The following is a 21797-nucleotide window of genomic DNA, read 5'->3' as shown; positions in this document are numbered from 1 at the left end:
CTGAACAGCTTCCAACACAGATATACCGTATTTACTCGCATAATGATCGCACTCGCGTAATGATCGCACCCCTGAATTTTGTCGTCAACAACAACAAAAAAAGGTGCCTTTCGATTCTTCTCATCTGCACTCATGGGCATACAACAAATCGCGAGCAGCAATGATAGTAGCCACGTTTACACTGATACGTCAAAAGTGTACCTTATTCATACGCCAATGTTTGTAACACACCTAAGATATTCACCCACTCTTAGCGCAGACGTGCGGTATTAGGATAATAGTGAAGACAGATGCCGCAGTTTTCGCAGCATGCCCGCCCATGTGTTTCTATGTCACTGGCAGCTAAGCGCGCCCATCTGTTTCTGCCCCCTCAAAGTGGACATGGCTATGTTATTGCCGCAAACTTGCCGATATTAACGATATTATTCATTACTGATACGGAAGAAACTGTTTCGATGCACGTAATGTACTCACGAGAAGAAAAAAAATCGCGTTCGGCGCATTCAGCTTGCTCCGCCGGCCGCCATTTTTGTTTTGGTGTCCCGCACCCGCATCCCGCAGCAAACGCGGGACGAAAAAAAAATTTTTTCGCGGGAAATTTAACCCCCGTAATGATCGCACCCCTGAATTTGCGTCAGTTTTTTCTGACCAAAAAGTGCGATCATTATGCGAGTAAATACGGTAAGTGACTTAGCTTGAAGGTCCCATATCGACGCGGTGTAGTCATGCTTTGAACGAACCAGTGTTTTATGAAGAAGGAGTCTGACTGAAATGGGTGCATTAGAAAAGTTTCTTTTTACATAACCGAGCATGTGGTTCGCGTTTCCAGTAATGTAGGTGATATGCTGGTTCCAGGATGAATTTGATGTCAGATGTACACCGAGGTACCGTATTTACCCGAATGCAACGCGAGTTTTTTTACCATAAACAGAAGTGAAAAGTCACCCCCCGCGTTACATTCGAATACTAGGTATAAAAATGTTAAGAAAGGCACCAAACATTCATTATTAAGCTCGCTTAATGTGCCGCATTTACGTGCGTGTCGATTCACCTGCTCCTTCAAAGTCGCGCGCTCCAAATTCAGCGGTGAACCAATACGCGAACCACGGTCAGGGCGAGTCGCGAATGCGGTGCAAACGTGGTGCAAACGCGAAAAAGGCAGAGCAGACGACACCAACGAGAGCGCGCCAGCAACGAGTCACCTAACGCGCTCGTGAGTGTCGAACGAGTGGAGCGCGAAATGGACGCGCCTTTTTTTTATTCTAGTGACGTAGCAGTCCGTTTGGGCCACTGGCGGCGCGTCCTGGGCACTTGTTTCCACGATAGTACCCCGTAACCTACGCCACCGACTCCTCAGGCAGTGCATAGCCGCATGGTCTGTGCTTCGACGCGTTGGTGTGTTCCTGCTTGCTTAATGTGCCTACATCCAAAATGGCGTGCTCTTGCGCTCAGTATACTGCTGGCTTCAAGCGCAACGCTATTCTACTCGCCGAAAAAGTCGGTAACTCAGCGGCCGCAAGAAGCCTGGACATCAACGAATCGACGATAAGGGGATGGAGGAAGCATCGCCAGGAGTTGTTCAATTGCAACAGTCAAAGAAAAGGTTTCCGTGGACCCAAGAAAGGCCGCTTCCCGGATTTGGAGCGTCGTCTTGCGGACTTTGTTGGTGAACAACGCTCCCGGCTTCTTGGTGTGAGCATTGAAATGCTTCAGTGCAAAGCACGTGAACTTGCGCGAGACGCGGGTTTGGCGCCAAACCAATTCAAGGCATCGCGCAGCTGGATACAGAAGTTCATGCGAAGGGCCAGTTTTTCCCTTCAACGCACTACCTCGATATGTCAGAAACTACCCGAGGACTTCGAATCGAAACTTCTCGCATTTCAGCGGTATGTCATTGATCTCCGCCGCTCTACCAACATGCCACTTGGACACATCGGGAATGCCGACCAAACCCCTGTGTACCTTGATATGCCAATGGTTAGGACAGTGCACAAGTCTGGTGAACACGAAGTTCGGATTAGAAGCACTGGAAACGAGAAGAATCGGATAACAGTTATGCTCGCATGTTTGGCTGATGGTCGCAAGCTCCCTCCCTTCATAATTTTTCGCCGGAAGACTATACCGAAAGAAAAATTTCCGAACAATGTTGTCGTACGCTGCCACGAAAAAGGCTGGATGGACTCGGGACTCGTCATAGATTGGATTTCCAGCGTTTGGGACCGAAGGCCAGGTGCATTGCTGCATCCAGAATCAATATTGGTGCTGGATTCTTTTCGAGGTCACCTCACACCCGGTGTGAAAGAAAAGCTTCAGCGTGACCGAACGCATTTGGTTGTTATACCGGATGGAATGACGTCCATTCTTCAGCCCTTGGATGTTTGCTTGAACAAGCCGTTCAAGGATCGCTTGCGACAGCTGTATTGGGACTGGATTGAATGTGGATCTACCTCAACACCTGCAGGGAGACAAACGCCAGAGTGCATCTACTGTTGCCCAGTGGGTTTCAGCTGCTTGGTACGGGCTGCCTCATGAAACAGTCCACCGCGCATTTAAGAAATGTTCTATTTCAAATGCCCTCGACGGAAGTGAGGACGATCTGTTGTGGGAAACAACTAGTCACAAAGAGGAGTCCAGCTGTGATGACGACAGCGATGGCGACATCAGTGGCGAGGATGAAGATAAGGCATAGTTTGCAGGTACTTCAATAAAGCTGCTCTTGACTTTTCCCATAGTTTGTTTCCTGCGTTACATTCGTGTTCTATAGTTTCGGTTCCTCGTGTTAAATTCGCGTTTTTGCGTCTTTGATCTTGCGCGTTCACAAAGTCGACCCTCGCGTTACAATTGGGGTCGCGTTACATTCGGGTAAATACGGTATTTACACGAGGTAACCAGGGCTAACGAAGCATTGTTGATGCTGTAAGAGGCCAGTGGCGAGATGCCTTGACGTGAAAAGCACATGGATTTGCATTTTGATGCACTTAAAACCATTTTCCATTTCGTACACCAGTCAGTAACGCAGTTAAGATCTGCTTGCAATAAGTCGACGTCATTAGTGTTTTTAATTTCACGGTATAGTGTGCGATCATCTGCGGAGACTTGATAGAAGATCTTATATTGTTAGGCAGATCATTAATGTACACAAGGAATAACAAGGGTCTGAGTACCGATCCTTGTGGTACCCCAGACGTAACCGGCATTGAAGATGACTAATGACCGTTAACGTGGACAAACTGCAAGCGATTAGATAAAAAACAATGAATCCATGCTAGAACATTCGGGTTGATATGAAGATGAGCAGACTACGGGACAACAGCAGACTATGGGACACTTTATCAAGAGCCCTGCAAAAATCTAAGATGACGACGTCGACCTCTGAACCTTGATCAAGAATGGAATAAATTTCATTGCTGAAAGATAACTGTGTTTCACAGGAAAAATGTTTCCTGAAACCATGTTGTGCAGGTGTGAAAAACGAAAATTATTCAAGAAAACCAGATAATTTAGAAAATATTATATGCTCCATGATTTTACAGGAAATGGAAGTTAATGATATGGGATGATAATTGAAGGGTGAATGCCTGTTGCCAGATTTATGGAGTAGAATCACTTTAGTGAGTTTACATTTGTGCGGTATATCTCCTGTTTCAAGAGATTGCTCACATATCTTCAGTAAAAAAATTGCAGAGTACACTTTAGTATTCTTCAGGACTTTGGTGTTAATATTATCAGGCCCGCAAGAAGAGATTTTCAAATTGTTAATTATGTTGATAATTCCGTCATAACTAAACCTGACAGGGTCCATTGGAAAGCTTATGTTACATGCATAGTCTCCAACATCAGTAATGTCAGTTACGGTACTTGAAAAAGCTGCACTAAAGGTCTCGTTAAGGATCTCAGTGACGTCAGTGCTTGAAATAGGGTTTGACTGAGGGTAAACGAGGGATATAGGTGACTACTCTCGTTTATTGACACTACTACAAAATTTTTTTTAGATTGCTCGTTAGAAGCATTGGCAACATCACATCAAAGTAGTAGTGCTTCGATTCCTTTAAAGACTTCTTGTAACTGTTAACAGTTTTTCGGAGTGCTGACCAGTGCTCACGCTTTCCAGATGACTTGGCTTTGTGTAAAAGCCTCCTTTTTTTGTTTGCCAGACATTTTAATCAGTGGTTGTGCCATGGATAGTCGCAATTAGTTCAAAGCTTTTTTCGAGGAACATACAAGTCGACCAATTCGCAAAGCTTATTTTTGAAAAGTTGCCAATTGGTATTTATGGATCTTTCGTTGAAGTTTGCCAGAAATTCGTCAAGGAAGTCTTCAAGTGTTTTATTGATTGCAGTGTAATTTCCTTTAGCATAATCATATATTACTTTTATATTGTTATGCGACGTTCGAGCAGGGAAGTTCAACATGACACATAATAAAGAATGATCGCTTATACTGTACCTGATAAATGGGTAATATTGAATACAGCATCAGGGACCGTTCTTAGCAACAAGTCTAATACAGTGAAATCTCGATGATACGATCACGGCTAATACAAATTTCTGGATAATACAAATTTTTCTGTGGTCCCTGCCGAGCCCCATTACTTTGCAATGTGCTAGAGAACGGTTGTTACAAATAAATTTTCAACCCGCATCGGTTGATACGAAAATTACCGAAGACACTTTGGAAATTCTAAAGTGTGCTTGGCGAAAGCCAGGCGCTGCTGCCGTCTGCGCTCGGCTTCCGTGGCTTTGCTGTTCGGTGAAATGGCCAGTCGCTGCTGCCGTCTGCGCACTAATTCACTCGCTTTGGTGTTCGGCGATATCGCCTGTCGCTTCTGCCGCTAGGCGCTGCTGCCGTCTGCGCTCGGCTTCCGTGGCTTTGCTGTTCGGTGAAATGGCCAGTCGCTGCTGCCGTCTGCGCACTAATTCACTCGCTTTGGTGTTCGGCGATATCGCCTGTCGCTGCTGCCGCTTTCTTTCTGCTTCCCTGCCTTTGATACCCGGCGATCTAATCAGTCGCTGTTGGCGTTTCCGTTCTGCCTCCCTTGCTTTCGCATCTGGTGACATGTTCAGTCGTCGCATGCGCATTCGCTCCTTGTTCTTCTGGCGTTTGGTGTTGGGGAAATCCGGCGTACGCTGCCGCTTCCCCGAACTGCTTGGCGCGCAAACCCTGGGCCGCTTCGGAGCCGTGCGTCACATCCACTCGACTGCAACAAGACGTCTGGCGAAGGAGCGGCAGTGCAGCTGCCACCGCCGAATCGCGCACACTTGTTCTACCGCTACTGTGTGACGTCACGGTTGCTATGCGAAGCTGCGCCCCCGACCGGCATGCCGGTTGCTAAGGAAGGGACGAGGTTGCGCCGCTGCGCGGAGGAGAGGCCACAGTCGGCACGATTCCAGCGCACGGACGGACGCGACTGCGAGCATGAACCCCACTGACGGCCGCGAAAGAGAACAGCGCGCAGTCACGCGATTTCTCCCTTTCTCTTTTGGTTCGGAGGCGCGGACACGGCGCTGGACAGCGCGGAGGCCACGACTGGGCGCGAAGAGTTTGAAGCGGTGGCGCTTTTGTTGCTTCTGTGCTTTTCCTCTTTTTCCGCGTGCCATCGGACCGAGTAGCTGCTGTGCTTTGGGCCGCGTTCTTTGTGTTAGACGTGGGCGACGGCAAAGGACCACCACCGGCGGCTGAAACGCTGCAAGCGCTCGAAGTTCTGAGGCGTGCTATGGCCGCGGATGAAAACAGCGACATGTGCACGCGTTTTTATGGATTTGGACAAAGTCTGCTAAGTGACCTGACAAAGCAGAAGGACGTTAGAGACTTTTTCTTCAAGAAATAAATGCTTTTTACGTACGTGTGCCTGAGTGAGTTCACCTCTGACTCTTTAATTTAGCTAGTTTTAATTGTTCGGATGATACGAATTTCGGCTAATACGAATATTTTTCGTGGCCCCGTGAGATTTGTATCATCGAGATTCCACTGCACATTGGATGTTGAGGATGTGACCCTCGTAGGCTACGTTATTACCCGAGTTAAACAAAAGTCGGAACAAAGATTTACAAAATTAGAGGATTCTGACGAAGAGTTTATAGTGGTATACGAAACGCTAGACCAGCCAATACTAGGGAAATTAATATCACCAAATAAAAAAACTACAAGATTCGGAAATTTGGTGCACACAGCGCTTAGCGCGTCATAAAGGTTGCTGGAGAAACCAATCACAGTAGAGGGCGAACGGTAGCATGCACACAATAGAAGTTTTTGGTATTCAGTCGTGATCTGCACACATAAAAACTCTAGTGTCGTAGGAATATCAATGTGAAGGCTATCAAGATGATCAGAGACAGCGACCAGAACACCGCCACCATGTGCAACTGTGCTATCACAGCGAAATATGCAGTACTGCTTTTGGGTAGGGAGGATTTCCATGCTTCTAACAGAATCATTCAGCCATGTTTCCGTTAGGACAATAATGTCGGCTGATGTTGTATTGGCGGCACAGGAAAGGTCATCGCAATTGCGAACACTGCATATATTTGTGAACAGCACTGAAATTCCAGATATTGGCTGTACACGTGTACAAAGGCGCCCAGCCAGCTATCTCGAATCATCAGAACCACCTGTGGCACTGGGATCAACACGTGAAGTAGTAGCATACATGCTACGTAGTTTGTTCACAAACACTATGAAAGGAATGAAGGGGAAAAAAATGTGTTCAATGGCTTTCTGACCAACGTCGACAACTAATATTTTCCACAAGCTCAATTATTAGGGCTGCCCTATAAAGTAAATGTGAAAATGCGACTGATATATTCTGAATGCCAAACAATGATTTCTTAAAATTTTCTGGCTCGACCTGAGCAAGTTGTGTCGTGAATATCGTTACCACCAACGCAATTTCTGTCATTCACGTATGTCCGACCCTTTACGAACTCCATCCAGCCGTAGCAGTAAACTAAAACCTAACTTTACATCCTTGGTTTGCATTTTGCAACCGCAGAAGTCCGAGTCTGTGTGGCAAGCTTGTGCGGACTGTAGAGGACCCGAAGCCAAAATCTGAGTGATGATTACAGTTGCCATTGGATATTTCTGGTCAAGAAGTTTCACGAAAGCAAACAGCACTACTGCACTACCGTTCCGGTAACGGGACGTCGTGCACAAGTGAAATACACGTTATCGTTACACGCATGGTGTTCACCACTAATCAATGCAGGTTTACCAACAACAATTGAGCCCAATGAGCCCTAAAACATACACTGATAGACTGTACAACTTACTCATTCAGCTAAGAGTGGAGCTTTCCTTCCCAACCGCCCTAAAAAAGAGCGCCAGTTCAAATCATCTTTAGCTGGTCCGTATACAGTCGATCCCGGATATATCGAACTCGAAGGGGATCGCGAAATATAGTTCGATATATCGATAATTCGAAATATAAAATATGCATGTCAAAAGCTTCTCTAACAACTGCACACATCTCAAGGCAGTTTTCCGATGTCGTGACAAACAGGAACTTACCGATCTGTGCCTCCAAGGTGTGTAAAAAAACAAAAACACAGCACGATGACCAGAGCACTTTATTTCGGAAGAAAATAATCTGCAACCTTTGCTTGCTCTTTCTTCTGCACCATCAAGTTCATTAAGCTGACCTCAAGCTTGCTGACAGTGTCCAAATGAGAAAGGCCAGCTCCTTCCATTGTGCCACAACAGCGGCAAATGATGCTGAAAGCTGATGCAAGTTTAGCTGCAGTGCATGGTGGTTGGTTCTCTTCGTCAGAACCTTCGCCGCTGCTCAAGTGTGCGTCTTCGTCACCCATGATGTCAGCCACAATCTCCGCACCAGCGCGATCCACTACAGCTTGCACGCCGTCGTCAGCGCTGACTGAAGGTTGGGACGCGCACACGACATGCTCCAGGGCGACTGGACTGCACTACCTTCAGCTTAACATCGGCTTTTTCCTTAACCCTTTCAGCCCTGAGTTATTTTTATGGCGCGGGAAATTTTTTTTTTGCCTTAAGTACTCTAATTACCCAACAAAAAGCATGTTACAATCAAATATTACCTTTTGGACTCATTGGTGTTCGAGATTGGATTATGTCCTATATATAGGACATCAGGGCTTGGAGGTTGTCAGAAATCAAAACACAAAGTTGCAATCTGAAGTTTATTTTCAGACAGAAACAGTTGTTTGGAGCTTTTTCTAGCAAAGGCTTAGGCTATTGCGTATGGAAGGCTCGAAAGCAGTTCTTTGCTGCAGATAAGCAAAGGTGCACATTGCACTTTTGGCACTTCACCTTGGGCTTGCCTTTACATCCTTCAAGCTTGCATCGCTGCTGCTCTTCCTCTACTGAAGGCCAGTGACCAGTTTGGTCGTACCGAATGTCTTGGATTGGCCTCACTTCAATCAAGTTCGGCCTCTTCAGCGGCTGAAGTGGAGAGGAAAATGGCCGTCCGCGCTTCCGTGGCAACCCGGCAGAGCAAGCTTTTGCCAAGCTCTCTATTACATTCAGAGTGAACTCTAGTAAATTCATTTGATCCTTCATCTTGATTTTTTGGTGCTCGGCATGGCGCCTGTATTCGAACCACGAGTTTGTGACGCACAAATTGAAAAAGTGCGTTATTACACGCAGTGTCCATTTCTTCGATCGAATTGAGGTCCTGTAGAGGGACACCAAAAAATCCGTCTTGTCTAGTCCCCCCATGCTTTCGTTGTACTGCTGCACAACTGCTGGGCGTTTCACATTTATGAAAGCCCCGTCTGCTTTGCTCCACCTTGTCACATCGCCTAGATCATCAACGCCAACAAAATTCGATGCCAGGTTTACTGCTCGATTGTCCATCCATCGTGTGATCACAATTTTTCCGTCGCTGCTCACGAGGTAGTCTGATGACCCTCTTCCTTCTTTTTTCAGTTGTTTTTCCGTCTTCAAAGGGCATTTTTCAGTTCTGTTCTGGCGAATAGTGCCAGCAGCATAAATTGTTTTCTCAAGCAGCACACGGAGCACAGGCAGGGAGGTGAAATAGTTATCAAAAAACAACTTGTGCCCGATGCCATCAGGTATCCTGGATGCTAAATGGAGAACAAAGGCGCCTGTTACTCCGAACGTTTTCTTGATTTCTGAGCTAAGTTCTGTTGTGGAGCCTTGGTAAACGAGAAAATCATAAATTATTCCCGACGCACCACACAACATGAACACTTTGACGCCCCAGGGGTTTGGCTTGCCTTTTATGTATTGCTTGATATCAAGCTTCCCTTTGAACGGAATGATCTGTTCATCAATGCATAGGCGCTCCTCCAAAGGAAGATTATGGCATCTTTCTTGAAATGAATTCAGAAGTGGCCTCACTTTCCACAAGCGGTCATTATTGTTGTGATCTCCATTTACATCTACAATATGAAGACAGTTCCTGAGCTTTTCAAAGCGATTCCTGCACATGTTTACAGATGCCAAAAGTTCTGTTTTCATTGAAGGCTTCCAATACATGCGCAGCCGCGGATAGCGCAGAACACCCATTGTCAAATGAAGTGCAATAAGTTTTCTGATTTCTTCTTCATTTGTCAGCACTGATTTTCCATCTTGGAAAACTGAGTATGTGTTGGTCTTGTCGGCTAACTCAATAAACACGCTTTTGGGCACATACTTTGAAAAATACTCGTAAGGCGTGAGAAGAGGATCGCGATAGCTTTCGTACTCGTCAGCTACCGGCTTGAATTCAGCAGCTGGCTTTTCAAATGGTTTCCTGCACCAGGAGCCGTACTCTCGAGCGCTCTCTTTATCCGGCTCTTCCTCGTCCGACGAGTCAGATAGCTCCTGCTGGTTGTCCCAGTCGCCGTCCACTGCATCGTCTAGCTCACCTGCTTCGTCTACCTCTTCTTCGTCATCGTCGATGTCCGATATATCGCCGTTGCCCAGTGCAGCAAAGATAATATCCGGATCTTCGAGACGTGGCCTTCTTGAGCGAGGCAATCTCCTTGCCGAGTAGAACAACGCAGTAGGTATTGTCGCACCTACATAAAAAACAACGCGAAATTATTGCTCCCGTAAAAGTAAACACCGAACGCCCCGCAGTGAAACCTCCCGCTGATCGCTAACCCTTGAGCCCTGGTGTCCTTTATATAGGACACGACATTCGTGGCCTCTTGTGACCGACATACAGCCCAATGTAGAAGCTGCTCTATGATTTTAGCATCTCGAAGGTCTTAAAAAGAACGTATATAATTCTCAGGGGCAGCATGCAAATTAGTCGTTGAGTAAACCAATCGCAAAATCTCGCTTACCTTCACTGCCGTCGCACGCGCCGTCCGCCATTTTCGTCGTCGTCTCCAGTCGTTGCAAAGGCCACAACAACATCGGCATTGATGCCCATGTCAACAGCGATGTCCCAAGTTCTGTTTCGGTTCTTGTTTCGGTAGTTTTGGTTGGTTTCTAGCCTCATGTCGCGTGTTTTGCTATGTGTCCTATATTTAGGACACCAGGGCCGAAAGGGTTAAGGATTGTACTCAGGATGTTGCGAGGAATTCCGAACGCCGCGGCAACCGACGGCTTTTTCTCGCCAGCCTCCACCCGTCGAATGATGTCCGCCTTTGTTGAAAAATCAAAATTCTTGCGTTTTTTCGCGGCCATGGCTCCGCAACACGTGCCAAAAGCGGAAAGAAAAACGCACTGCACCACACGAGTCTCGAGCCTTCACGCTGGCCTCGTGAATAAAAGGAACAAAGCGAATCGAAAGACGCACTGCTCTGGGTCTCCGCACTACCACAAGCCCAAGCTGCACTGACCTCGTTCGTCTCACTGCGCCAGCGGTGTCAGCCAACCAAAACACAGGAAACAGGCGCGTGTGGTCAGCGTGGTTTCTCCCTCCCACTTCCCTTTCACACCCAATCGCACTCCAAGTGCTCCTCGTCACGTGTCTTTTACCCACACGCCCCTTTCTCAGAGTGCGGGGCAGCGCGCGTGAGATCGCAGGAGCATCACGAGAGCTTCATGACGAGAAGCGCACTTGCAGGGGTGAGGTATGGTGGGAGAAGTGCACTTGCAGGGCGCAGCTCAGCGCGGAGTTTGATGCATTGATATGGCGGTGCACGGGAGTTCTATATACGCGAACAATAGCACTATACTTTTACATGGGTTTCCCAAGGGGATTTTTCAACTGTTCGATATAGGCAATAATTTGATATACCTGGGTTCGATATACCCGGGATCAACTGTATTATCAAACACGCAAGACTTCCGTAAAACATTCATAATGCATTGATAGTACAAAGGGTTTTCCTTTCCCTGCAGCCATGTTTCAATGCGCCACCAAACAGACCCACACTCCAAAGATGCCGACGCTCAAACAGATTGCTTTAGCTTGGTTTTAGCTTTAGATAACTCAAGGCTGTGTGGTTGTCACTGAACACCACCAAATCCCACCAAATTTGCCAACTTCATTCGAAGCAAATGTTTTGGCGCAGCTCGATGGTTTGGCACCAAGACGGCGCAGCACTATCCACTAACTCAACACCTGGTTCGCCAACGAGGCAGAAGGTGTTCCATTTCACCAGCTCTGCTCCGTCAAGGCGCGCTTGTGCCGTGGCATTGCACCCAGTGGCAATGGGAGCTTTGGTGGCATTTTGCTGCTACAGATGAGACACGAGGCTTGTTCACTCAATGGGCCATTTGACACTTTCGCATCAAAATATTTTTGTTTGTTGCCTGTATGTTGTGTCGATTTTGCTTGTAGGCAACAAACAGCTTCATGCTGAAGGAAGCAGTACGAATGTCTGCTGAATTTCTTTTGATTTCAAGCTTTCAGTAAGCACTGTGGCACATGATGAAGTGCCAGTGGGGATGGAATTACCCAAAGTAACATGCTATCAAGTTCAAACTTTACGAGTTTTCTTTACACAACAGTGCATGGTTTTTAGCCAAGGACTTGAAGCTGAGTTTGATTGAAAGGTTGAATTAATGCAGGTTGAATTAATGGGAGCAAACTGGACAAAAAGTTCAGCTAGTTGGAATTTTAACTTAAGAAATTTCCAGTGCTCGGCTGGAAAATAGGGAGTACAACAATACAATATAAAGCTACAGGACAGAAGGTACACTTGTCCAACATTCGAACTGTCTTGCTTTCCATTATGCATTGGAAATTTTTTTTAATAAAGCTCTTAGTACTTCCTTCCTCGGTGGTTTTATAGTGCCGAGCTCTTGTTTCACGTCACTAAAGATGCTGTCCCACCACTCACCCGATGTGACGCTGGCCGTGTCACTCAACTCCGAGTAAGACGTCGTGCTGCTGGAATACCCGAAGTAGCCAGGGGGCTTGCGACCCAGCATGGAGTCTCCTAAGGATGGGAACTCATCCACCAAGGAATCTACGGATGCACACGCCCCACCTGCACATTTCGACAGCAAACTCAGTTTAGCCTGTCCGTCCATATGCACACTCATCATCACCAGCCTACTTTATGTCCACTGCAGGATGAAGGCCTCCATCTGCACTTACTCGTTACTTCCTCATTAATTCGAATTTCATGGGACTATCATTTGACCATTTGGTCAAATTAGCGAAGTCGAATAATTGAATGCATCAAGAAAACAGTAAACAAATGCTTACTACATCAACATGATCTTATTTGCTCAATAAACCAGCAAATCCTGCTTTAGTTTGCGCAAAAGCAGCGTGGAAGCTGCAATTGCCATCTCAGGACTGAATGGCGCTTGTAGAGGCGAAGGCCTTGAGACTTCCTTCACAGTGCAGCTGCAGCGCCTGACCCACCTCTTCATTACCGCATGCACATCCCAATTTTTTCACCAGTGAGATAACAAACCGTTTGTGCACGGCAATGCAGCCAGCTGGTTTGATGCCAGCATGTACCCCACGGCAGAATAGCTCAACATCCTCGACGGCTACTGCCGTGCTTGTGACATTGTGCACGCATTGCATTGAGTCGAAAGGAAACTGCTACTTGCCGTAACCACTGCGGATGAGACCGTGGTCGCTATCAACACAATCATGGATGGTAACTATGCAGCTCAGAAAGCACGCGGCTGACACGGTGTCATGTATGACTGTAAGCAAAGGTTAAAGGTCATGGCCAAATAGGCACACTGCATTCTGCCGCTGTTGTTCCTGTACCGTTTCCGCTGATGAAAAGGGTTCTGCAAACTCTGCCGCTTTGTTTCTGTAGGACGATGGCGCCATTTCTGCGCTACTGCATCACACAGCTGCGGTGCTCCGCGCTCGCAGAGTTGTCCGAATTAGCCAGTCTATGGCCAAATACATCCGAAATGAACGATTCTGGTGAAAATTAACTAATGCACACACCTGCTGAGGACAGAGAACAAGTAGGAATTATTCGATTTTCCTACATGCCTGCAAATTTCCTAATTTTATCACACCACCTAGTTCTCTACCATCCTCAATTGCACTTGACTCGGAACCCATTGTGTAACTCCAATGGTCCACTGGCTGTCTGCCCTACACATATAGCCTGCTCAACCACTACAGCAGGCGTCAACTAGAACACTGGCTAATCTATATTGGGCTCAAATCCACACTGCCGTCTTCCTGTGTCTTGAGGTTATGCTTAACATAATTCGTCCAATCATTCATTACACAGTCCTTATACAACTTCTCAAGCCTCTTTGTTAACCTCCATATCATATGATAGTACCAGTAGAATGCAATGATCGTAGACAGTGGTAAGCTGTCGGTAAACACGTGGTAATGTTCGCAGTATGTGCTCTAACCTATTCTTATTCTTTTGTAAATTTCATTCTCATGACCAGGATGCCCTGTGACTGAATGGCCCAGATGAATTGGCCACTGATGACGCAGACATCGGCTACAGTTTGTCTTTCGCACAAAACAGTGGTGGTAGAATAAACTGATGTCTTCATTTTAAAAGAACTTCTTGAGCAAGTTCGTGCTTGGATTTCCTAGGTATACTTGATTATGGCGCAAAATAGACTTCGTGAAAAGGAACAGAAAAACGAAGACAGTGAAGCACAAGTGAAGTGGCGCTTCACTGTCTTCTTTTTTGTCTTAACTTTATATTTTGCGACAAGCAATGACCCCTTTCAAATTTATAGCACAATTAAAATTAAAATTAAATACCAGAATTAGGCATAGTGAGCTACGGCTATTGCTCGAAAACCTTCCTAGGTCAGGCCGAAAAATAGGCGTTTTCGACTGGAGACTTTTTATTACAGGTGTTCATACAACACTGTTTCCTAAACTTCGCCAAGACAGATGCTGTGACTAAAAGAGGTTGCTATTGGGGTCAGGCGCTTGTGTCGACTCGTCAGGTTTGAATTATCCGGCAAGGTCAAGTTTAGGATCGAGATAAAGAAAGTTTGGGCCCATAGAAATGCAAGGGTGCCGGCCAGAACCTTCGGCTTGGATTGAACCATGCGAGAAATCGAATTAAATGGAGTCGAACTAACAGAAGCCGCCTGTAATAGGGCTGCATTACCTATAAATGTAAATTACTCTTGTATGCAGGTCTGCTGTCAAATTAGAAGTGGGAGTACTACAATTGTTGTTACCTCCACTTGTTGTTGCCATCATTCGTGCATTCTTTTTGCTGCATAAGCACAAGATCACAGCATGGATACATTCGTGCCATTAATTCAGTTTGTAGATTTGAGCATTCCAGTCATCATACAAAAAGAAAATGTGCTCTTGTACTGTCATTATACCTTCGGGATGCACACAACATACCAACGTCCTTTAACAATTGTTTTCTCTCTACATAGTTGAATGAGAACTGAAACCTCTGCTTTAAAAAAAAAAAAATTCGCAAGTTTGGCCTCCCAGCACCCTGTCCCAACATGCATTTAGCTATGGGCTTGCTGCTGCAAGCACACCTTTCATCAAAGCGAAAACTCACCGGCCTTGAAAGGACCAGGCTGTGGAGATGGAATCACTCTTGGGCCCTGAGTAAAGGCAAAGATAACCAAGCTGTGAAGACAACCTCCGTGAAAGAAGGCAAAGCCAGTCGGCCTGCCTTAGGCGTTACAGAGGGACACTGAAGCCAAACACCAGATCAAGTTAAACTTGTAGTTTATTTTTCCAAAACATTTTCATTGACTTTGCAGCAAGAAGTTGATAATTATATGAGAAAATGGTCGAAGTTCACATATGTTCTAGACTATTAGTGATGCCTTTGTTTAGAAGATTTTTGTAGAAATAAGTGTTACTTAAAGCAAGACGAAATGTGATTGTGAATGCTCATACACTCATTCACAAAATCCCGCACGTACCCGCTTAGCGCACTAAATATCCGTAAATGAATTTTTTACGAGCTGCGAACCCTAGCAGAAAAATCATCTTCAACCAACTCCCTTCCCTTAGAGCTAAAAAAAAAAATAAATAAATAAACCGTGCATTTCACTTGTAGGCTTCAGCCTCTGATACAGTCAAGAAGTTCAACTATGCCGCTGGGTCACCATTGTCGGCACCTGAATAACTTTTACAAGACGTTTTAGGCTCGTTGCAGCCACTGCCTCTGCATTGGGCTTGCTCGGAAAATAAGTGCTCAATTTGGTCGTGCCAACATGCATGGTTTTATATAAATACACGGCACACTGTTGCATAAGATACACCAATGAAAATGTTTGGGGAAAGAAAAGATGCAACTTAAAGTCTGGAAAATAGGCACGCTTTTACAATTTCATGCAGAGATTTCAGCTTTGGTACATTAGTATAACATCACAAATTCATCCTATTTTTTCTTTTCTTTACTGTCCCTCCAAGCTTCACCATTTAGGCACAGGTTAAAAATTCACAAAAGCTGGTAAAAACAATCAGGATTTTAATTATTCAGTGCAGATTCAGATTAAGTAAGGGTTTCAAAACATTATTTTTAATTTTTTACTGAAATGAATTAAATCTGATAGCCTCGTACCATTTATTCTGCTAATTGCAAACCTAGAATTTGGCTTTGGATAGCTGCATCAGAACAACAGATCCAGTCTACGTTCATTACAACGGGCCCGTGTACAACAGATTTTCGGATATAACAGACCGTTACTTCAGCCTTAGTTTGTTCTACCTATTTTATTAATGCAATGAAGTTCAATTTTAGCGGACCACGCTACAACGGACTATCGGCTACAGCAGACGAAATTAGACGCAACTTTTGTCAAAATCGGGCATATAAAATGTACCTTTGCCATGTCAACACGGGCCGACGACTGACTTGCGAGGGTGAGCCGACAATCGCAGCTCAATATCATGCACGCGAGCCATATCAACTACGTGGCTTCTGTGCTAAATTGGTCGCGGTCGGAGGAGAACAAGATCGATGCACTCATCAAGAAGAGCATTAAACGAGTAAAACATTAAACAGTAAAACATTAAACGAGTAAAAGTGCACATTGTCTGCGACTGAGTCTGTTGTTATTGCATGCCTGTTATATATAAAATAATTGGCCAGTCTAGGGACAGCTTCTTCCCACCACTGGGGCCACCTGCTGCCAAGGGGCAGCAACAACAGCAGCCACAACATCAGAAGAAGGGCGGAGTCAAGGTGAGCCGGGGAGCAGGCCCTCCCAAGTCGCTGCTTCCGCACTATGATAACAAAAATGACAAAAGCAATGAACTCAAACTACTAAGGGAAGAAAATAAGACTCTGAGGCGCGAATTAGAGCAGCACATGAAAAGATCAGAGCAACTCGAGGAACACATTAAAGAATTAATCAGGGAGATGCGAGAGCAGAGGACAGGTAGCCCGCCGTGACAGCAGACCCCGCCAGTAATGGAGCAGCAGCCACAGCAACCAGAAAAGGAAACACCCTAAAAACAAATGCAGTTCTTTATGCAAAAAAATGCAGGACAAATTAACTTACGGCAACAGAAAGTTCCGATGCAAGATCAAACTTTTCGCAATTACATCAAAACACGCAAAAGATAACAAATGAGGCCAGAGACAAACTCTACCATGAAAAAAGATTCGGTACCGAAAACCAAAGTACAGCACCAATCAGACAAACCATCATAGCTAGACACAACACGTTAGATATCTGGCAGTGGAACTGCAGAGGCTATCGTAACAAACAAGGCCTGCTGCACCATTTCATAAATTCACAGCAAAACTCTCCTGATATACTCACGCTGCAGGAGACGATCACCGTGCTGACGCTCAAGGGATACACGTGCCAGGAAAAAGGACGCACCTTAATTAGCAAAAAAACTAGTCGCCATAGCACACTATGAAATCCCGGGCACACGGATAGAACACATCGTGACAGAGATAATTCCAAAGAAAAAGAGGAAGGAGAAAAGAATGTTTATTATAAATCTATATAGTCCACCACGACAAAGGGATGGGGACTTTCAAAAACTTTTCATAGGGGCTAGCAAACTAGTTAAATCCAACACCCTGCTCATCGTGGGCGACTTCAATGCCCGCGGGCAGAGCTGGGGGTACCAAAAAGACAACAAGAAGGGAGTGCAAGTTAGCGATGCAGCAGATACCACAAATTGCACCCTTCTAACGGATAAAAATCAAACGACGCGCCTAGGCAACAGTGCTAGCCCCGATACATGCCCAGACCTGACGTACGTCAGAGGAGCGACGCAAGCCATGCGGGAGAACCTGCTGGAGAATCTGGGTAGCGACGATTACATAATAAGAACGCAAATGTCAGCAGAAAACATCAAGCGCAAGATAGGAGCAGCCAGAATAACAGATTGGAACGCCTTCCGCAAGGAATGCAAGCAAATGGAGAGGGGGATAACCTCCATAGAACATAGGTGCAAGCAACTAAAGGACATACAACAGCAATGCACCCAAGAGGTGGAAAGAACAGAGCGAACACCGGAGGTGGACTTGCAGCTCGTCAGGCTACGGGAGGCAAGACGCGGGCTGCCCAAAAGGTGGAAGAAGCATCGACTAAACAGGAAGCTAAAGAGAAAGATTGCAGAGGTTACCAAGGAGGCAGAGGAATATGTGGCCCAACTGGCAAGGCAGAGCTGGCAATGGTTTAGCGACTCGCTAGATGGAACCCTTAGCACCGCAAAGAACTGGCGTATCCTCAAGGCTCTGATGGACCCAACCAAAACCAAGTCGAAAAGCAACAAAGCCATCCAAAGATTGGTTTACCAATTCGAAGGAACAGATGAAGAATTCCTAGAGAAAGTCCGCATGAAGTGCTACGGGCAAGATAAACCCGAGGCGCATATGGAGAGATACCGCAGCGAAGAGAACCCTAACCTGGACAGACCCATCACCAGGGAGGTAGTCTTCGCAGCAATCAAGGCATCGACCCGGAACATGGCGGCAGGCGCAGACAAAATTAAAAACACACTAATCCGCAACCTAAGTGATGAAGCGGTCACACAGTTGACAGACTTCCTCAATACACATCGGGAAGTGGGGACATTGCCAGAAGAATGGAAACATGCGGAAGTGGTAATGATTCCCAAGCCAGGGAAGAAGCTACAAGTTGAAAACCTACGACTGATATCACTCACTTCATGCCTTGGCAAGTTCTACGAGCGAATCGTGACAAGGAGGCTACAACCACATATGGAAGATGAAGATCTGTGCCCCCACAGCATGTTTGGATTCCGCACCAAACTATCAACTCAAGACTGCCTATTACAAATCAAGGAGGAGGTACTAAACAACATTTCCTACAACGGAGAAAACATAATAATGGCACTAGATGTCAAAGGAGCATTTTACAACGTTAGCCACGCGGCCATCCTCAAGGGACTGGACGACCTCAACAGTGGACAAAGAATCCACAGCTACATGACAGCGTTCCTATCAAACAGAACAGCCACGGTGGGATTAGGAGACCTACGGACCAACAAGTTCCACACACCGAACAAAGGAACCTCACAGGGATCCGTAATCTCACCGATCCTCTTCAACATCGCAATGATTGGATTAGCCCAGAAGCTAAAAAGGATCGAAGGCATACGACATGCCATCTATGCCGACGATATCACCGTCTGGACCAACCAAGGCTCGCTCATCCAAAAAGAAGAACGTCTACAAACCGCAGCAACATGTGTGGAAGAATGCGTCAGGGAAAGAGGCCTCGCCTGCTTGACGGAGAAGTCCGAGCTCCTGAGAGTCAGACGAGGAAGGCGCTCAGAAGAGGAACTCAACGTCACTCACCCTTGAAGGACAGAAATTACCAGAAAAAGAAGGCGTCAGAATTCTGGGAATGTGGGTGCAAAGTAACCAATGCTGCACACACACTATAAACCTACTCAAGCAAGCGACAACACAGGTGGCGTGCATGATCACTCGTGTACCACAAAAAAGAAGCGGCATGCGGGAGGGAGACACGGTCAAGCTGGTTAGGAGCCTCGTAATCTGCCAAATCACGCACTCCCTCCCCTATTACAACACAAACAAAGGCGAGAGGGACCAGGCCGACGCCATCGTAAGGAAAGCCTACAAAACAGCTCTTCATCTGCCGGCCAACACCTCGACAGAGAAGCTGTTAACCCTCGGACTCCATAATACGTTCAAGGAGCTCAAAGTAGCACAATTAGGGTCACAGATACTCAGACTCCAGCAGACTACCACGGGCAGGAAGCTTCTAAAAAGGCTGGGACATCAAGAAATAGAAAGGGAAGAACAGAGAACGGCAAACCTACCATATGAGTACCGCAGCACCATCAGGGTAGGGTCCTTGCCAAGAAACATGGACCCAAACCTACACGCAGCCAGGCGTAATGCTAGGGCAAAATATGTAGAGAAATATCTAGCAGCCGAGACGAACACGGTATAAACAGACGCCGTGGTGTATCCTCGGAAACGAGGAACAGAGCAAAAACTTGTCGCGACAGTAATTGGCTCGGACTATAAGATCACTTGCACGTCGGCACGAGACTGTACGGTAACTGAGGGAGAAGAAATGGCTGTTGCTCTAGCGGCCGCGGAGGGTTACCGTGCAAACAAATCCCTTAACATTAACAGATTCTAAGGAAGCATGCCGTAACTACATCATTGGCAGAATTGGCCAAAAGGCGCTCCAAATCTTCCTCCATGCTGGCCAACACGAAAGACGAGTTAGACACAACATTTTCTGGATACTGGGAGACACTGAAATTGAGGGCAACGAGACGGCCGATAGGACCGCTCACGAGCATACTAACTGAGCGGACCTAAATGGAGACCCCAAGGACTTCATGACGGTGATTCCGACGTACTCCGAAATGCTAAATTATCATAGAGGAATTACAGTCAATCCCCACCCCATAACATGCTTAATCAACAAGAGGCAGTTTGCTGGCGGAAGCTGCAAACAGGTACCTTCCCAAATCTACATATACTAAGCAAAATGTTATCAAACCAATACACGGACATATGCCCATGGTGTGGCACAAAGCCCACCCTTTATCATATCACGTGGGAATGCAGCAAAAACAAATCATTCCACAATATAGAAAATCTGAGTGCAGAGCAGTGGGAGAGTGTGCTCTCCAGCGACAACCCATGCCTCCAACGGGGGCTGGCACACCATGCCTGATGAGCAGCCACACTCAGTGGTGCCCTAGAATAGGGGTGCCAACCCTGCAAGACGTGAGTCACCATCAACAAGAAGAAGATGGAAGCACTCGGTCTGGCCGCTGAATTACTCTGTAAATTAGAGCTATCCTATGCTATCCTACTGCAATGAGTAATTTTCAAAAGCAGTCATTTATATTGTCTGTTAACATGCTGACGGCCTGGTGCACCGCCCTCGCAGTCCCGATAGTTCTCAGAGTTCCTGTAATTTACTTCGCTTAAGCAATTTATTTCTGGGGTTTTATGTGACAAAACTGCAGTTTGATTGTGAGGCACGCCGTAGCGGGAAACTCTGAATTAATTTTGACCACCAGGGGATCTTTAACGTGCGCCCAATAAACAGGACATGGGCATTGCATTTTGCCTGCCCTCGAAATGTGGCCACGGCAGCCGGGATTCGATTCCGTGACCTCGTGTTTAGCAGCGCAACGGCACAGCAGCTAGGGGAGCAAAGCAAATACTTTGGGTGATGTTTATGAGTACGAAGCTTTGCAGCAGTGAAAGTGTTCCAGCACAGAAGAGAACTAGCCGGAGGGGCATCACGTACTTTGCATCGAATCGCAAGTTCGGCTACTAACATGCGAGTTGCGGGCTAAAACATCACAGACTTTGATGCCAAGAGGACCAGAACTTGCTGAGAAACATGAGAGTCACGGGCTAAAACATCACCGACTTTGATGCCAAGAGAACCAGAACTTGCCGAGAAACACGAGCTTGCGCTTCGCATGCCAGCAGAACCTTACAACTGTATTACCCGTGTGTGAGCGCCACTTAGAGTAGCATTTCAATGCAGATTCCAAGGATGCATCGGCGCCTAATGAATGGCACTGTTCCTTCGATGGTGATCAACACTGCAGCAGAAGAAAACTCCCACACAAAGAAGGAGCACGACTTCGATGGGATGCTGGTCGCCAAAGCATTTCCTGAAGAGACAGTGAGCCAAGCTTGCACACGCTTCAAGCAATTGATAAGATGCTAATGAAAATGACGCATGTTGAACAAGTGAAGAACGAGTATTGTACACAAGCAAGGAAGTGAACCCGTTCAAAGGCAGTCAACCAATTAATTTTGTGCGAGAAGCTTGGAGACGTTTTGTGAGTGCAACGACAGATATCAACAGTCACCTAGCAGAATAAAATTAACCTTCAAGTGCAGCGTCCACAGTTCACAAGGAAACGACTGCAGCATACAATGTAGCTGGCAGATTTTTCTTCCTTTTTCCAGTCCAAGCGTTCTGGACTGGTCACTTGTGAGCAGCACAAAATCGAACATATGAACAGCATTGTCAAG

At 46.3% G+C, this 21797-nt stretch overlaps 1 protein-coding gene across 1 annotated transcript in view; it reads right to left on the bottom strand.

The window, feature by feature from the left end:
* The window catches only part of LOC142583286 (protein maelstrom homolog), a 60057-nt gene that overhangs the window by 12519 nt on the left and 25741 nt on the right, over positions 1-21797 (bottom strand). Inside the window, exons 11-12 of the mRNA XM_075693694.1 lie at positions 14865-14910; positions 12216-12365 (exon numbers count right to left, since the gene is read on the bottom strand). Coding sequence (XP_075549809.1) covers positions 12216-12365; positions 14865-14910 — 196 coding nt within the window. The remainder of the gene's footprint in view (positions 1-12215; positions 12366-14864; positions 14911-21797) is intronic.

The sequence above is a fragment of the Dermacentor variabilis genome, chromosome 5 (genome assembly GCF_050947875.1).
Source record: "Dermacentor variabilis isolate Ectoservices chromosome 5, ASM5094787v1, whole genome shotgun sequence".
Taxonomy (NCBI): domain Eukaryota; kingdom Metazoa; phylum Arthropoda; class Arachnida; order Ixodida; family Ixodidae; genus Dermacentor; species Dermacentor variabilis.
This window is presented reverse-complemented; position numbering and strand designations above follow the sequence as displayed.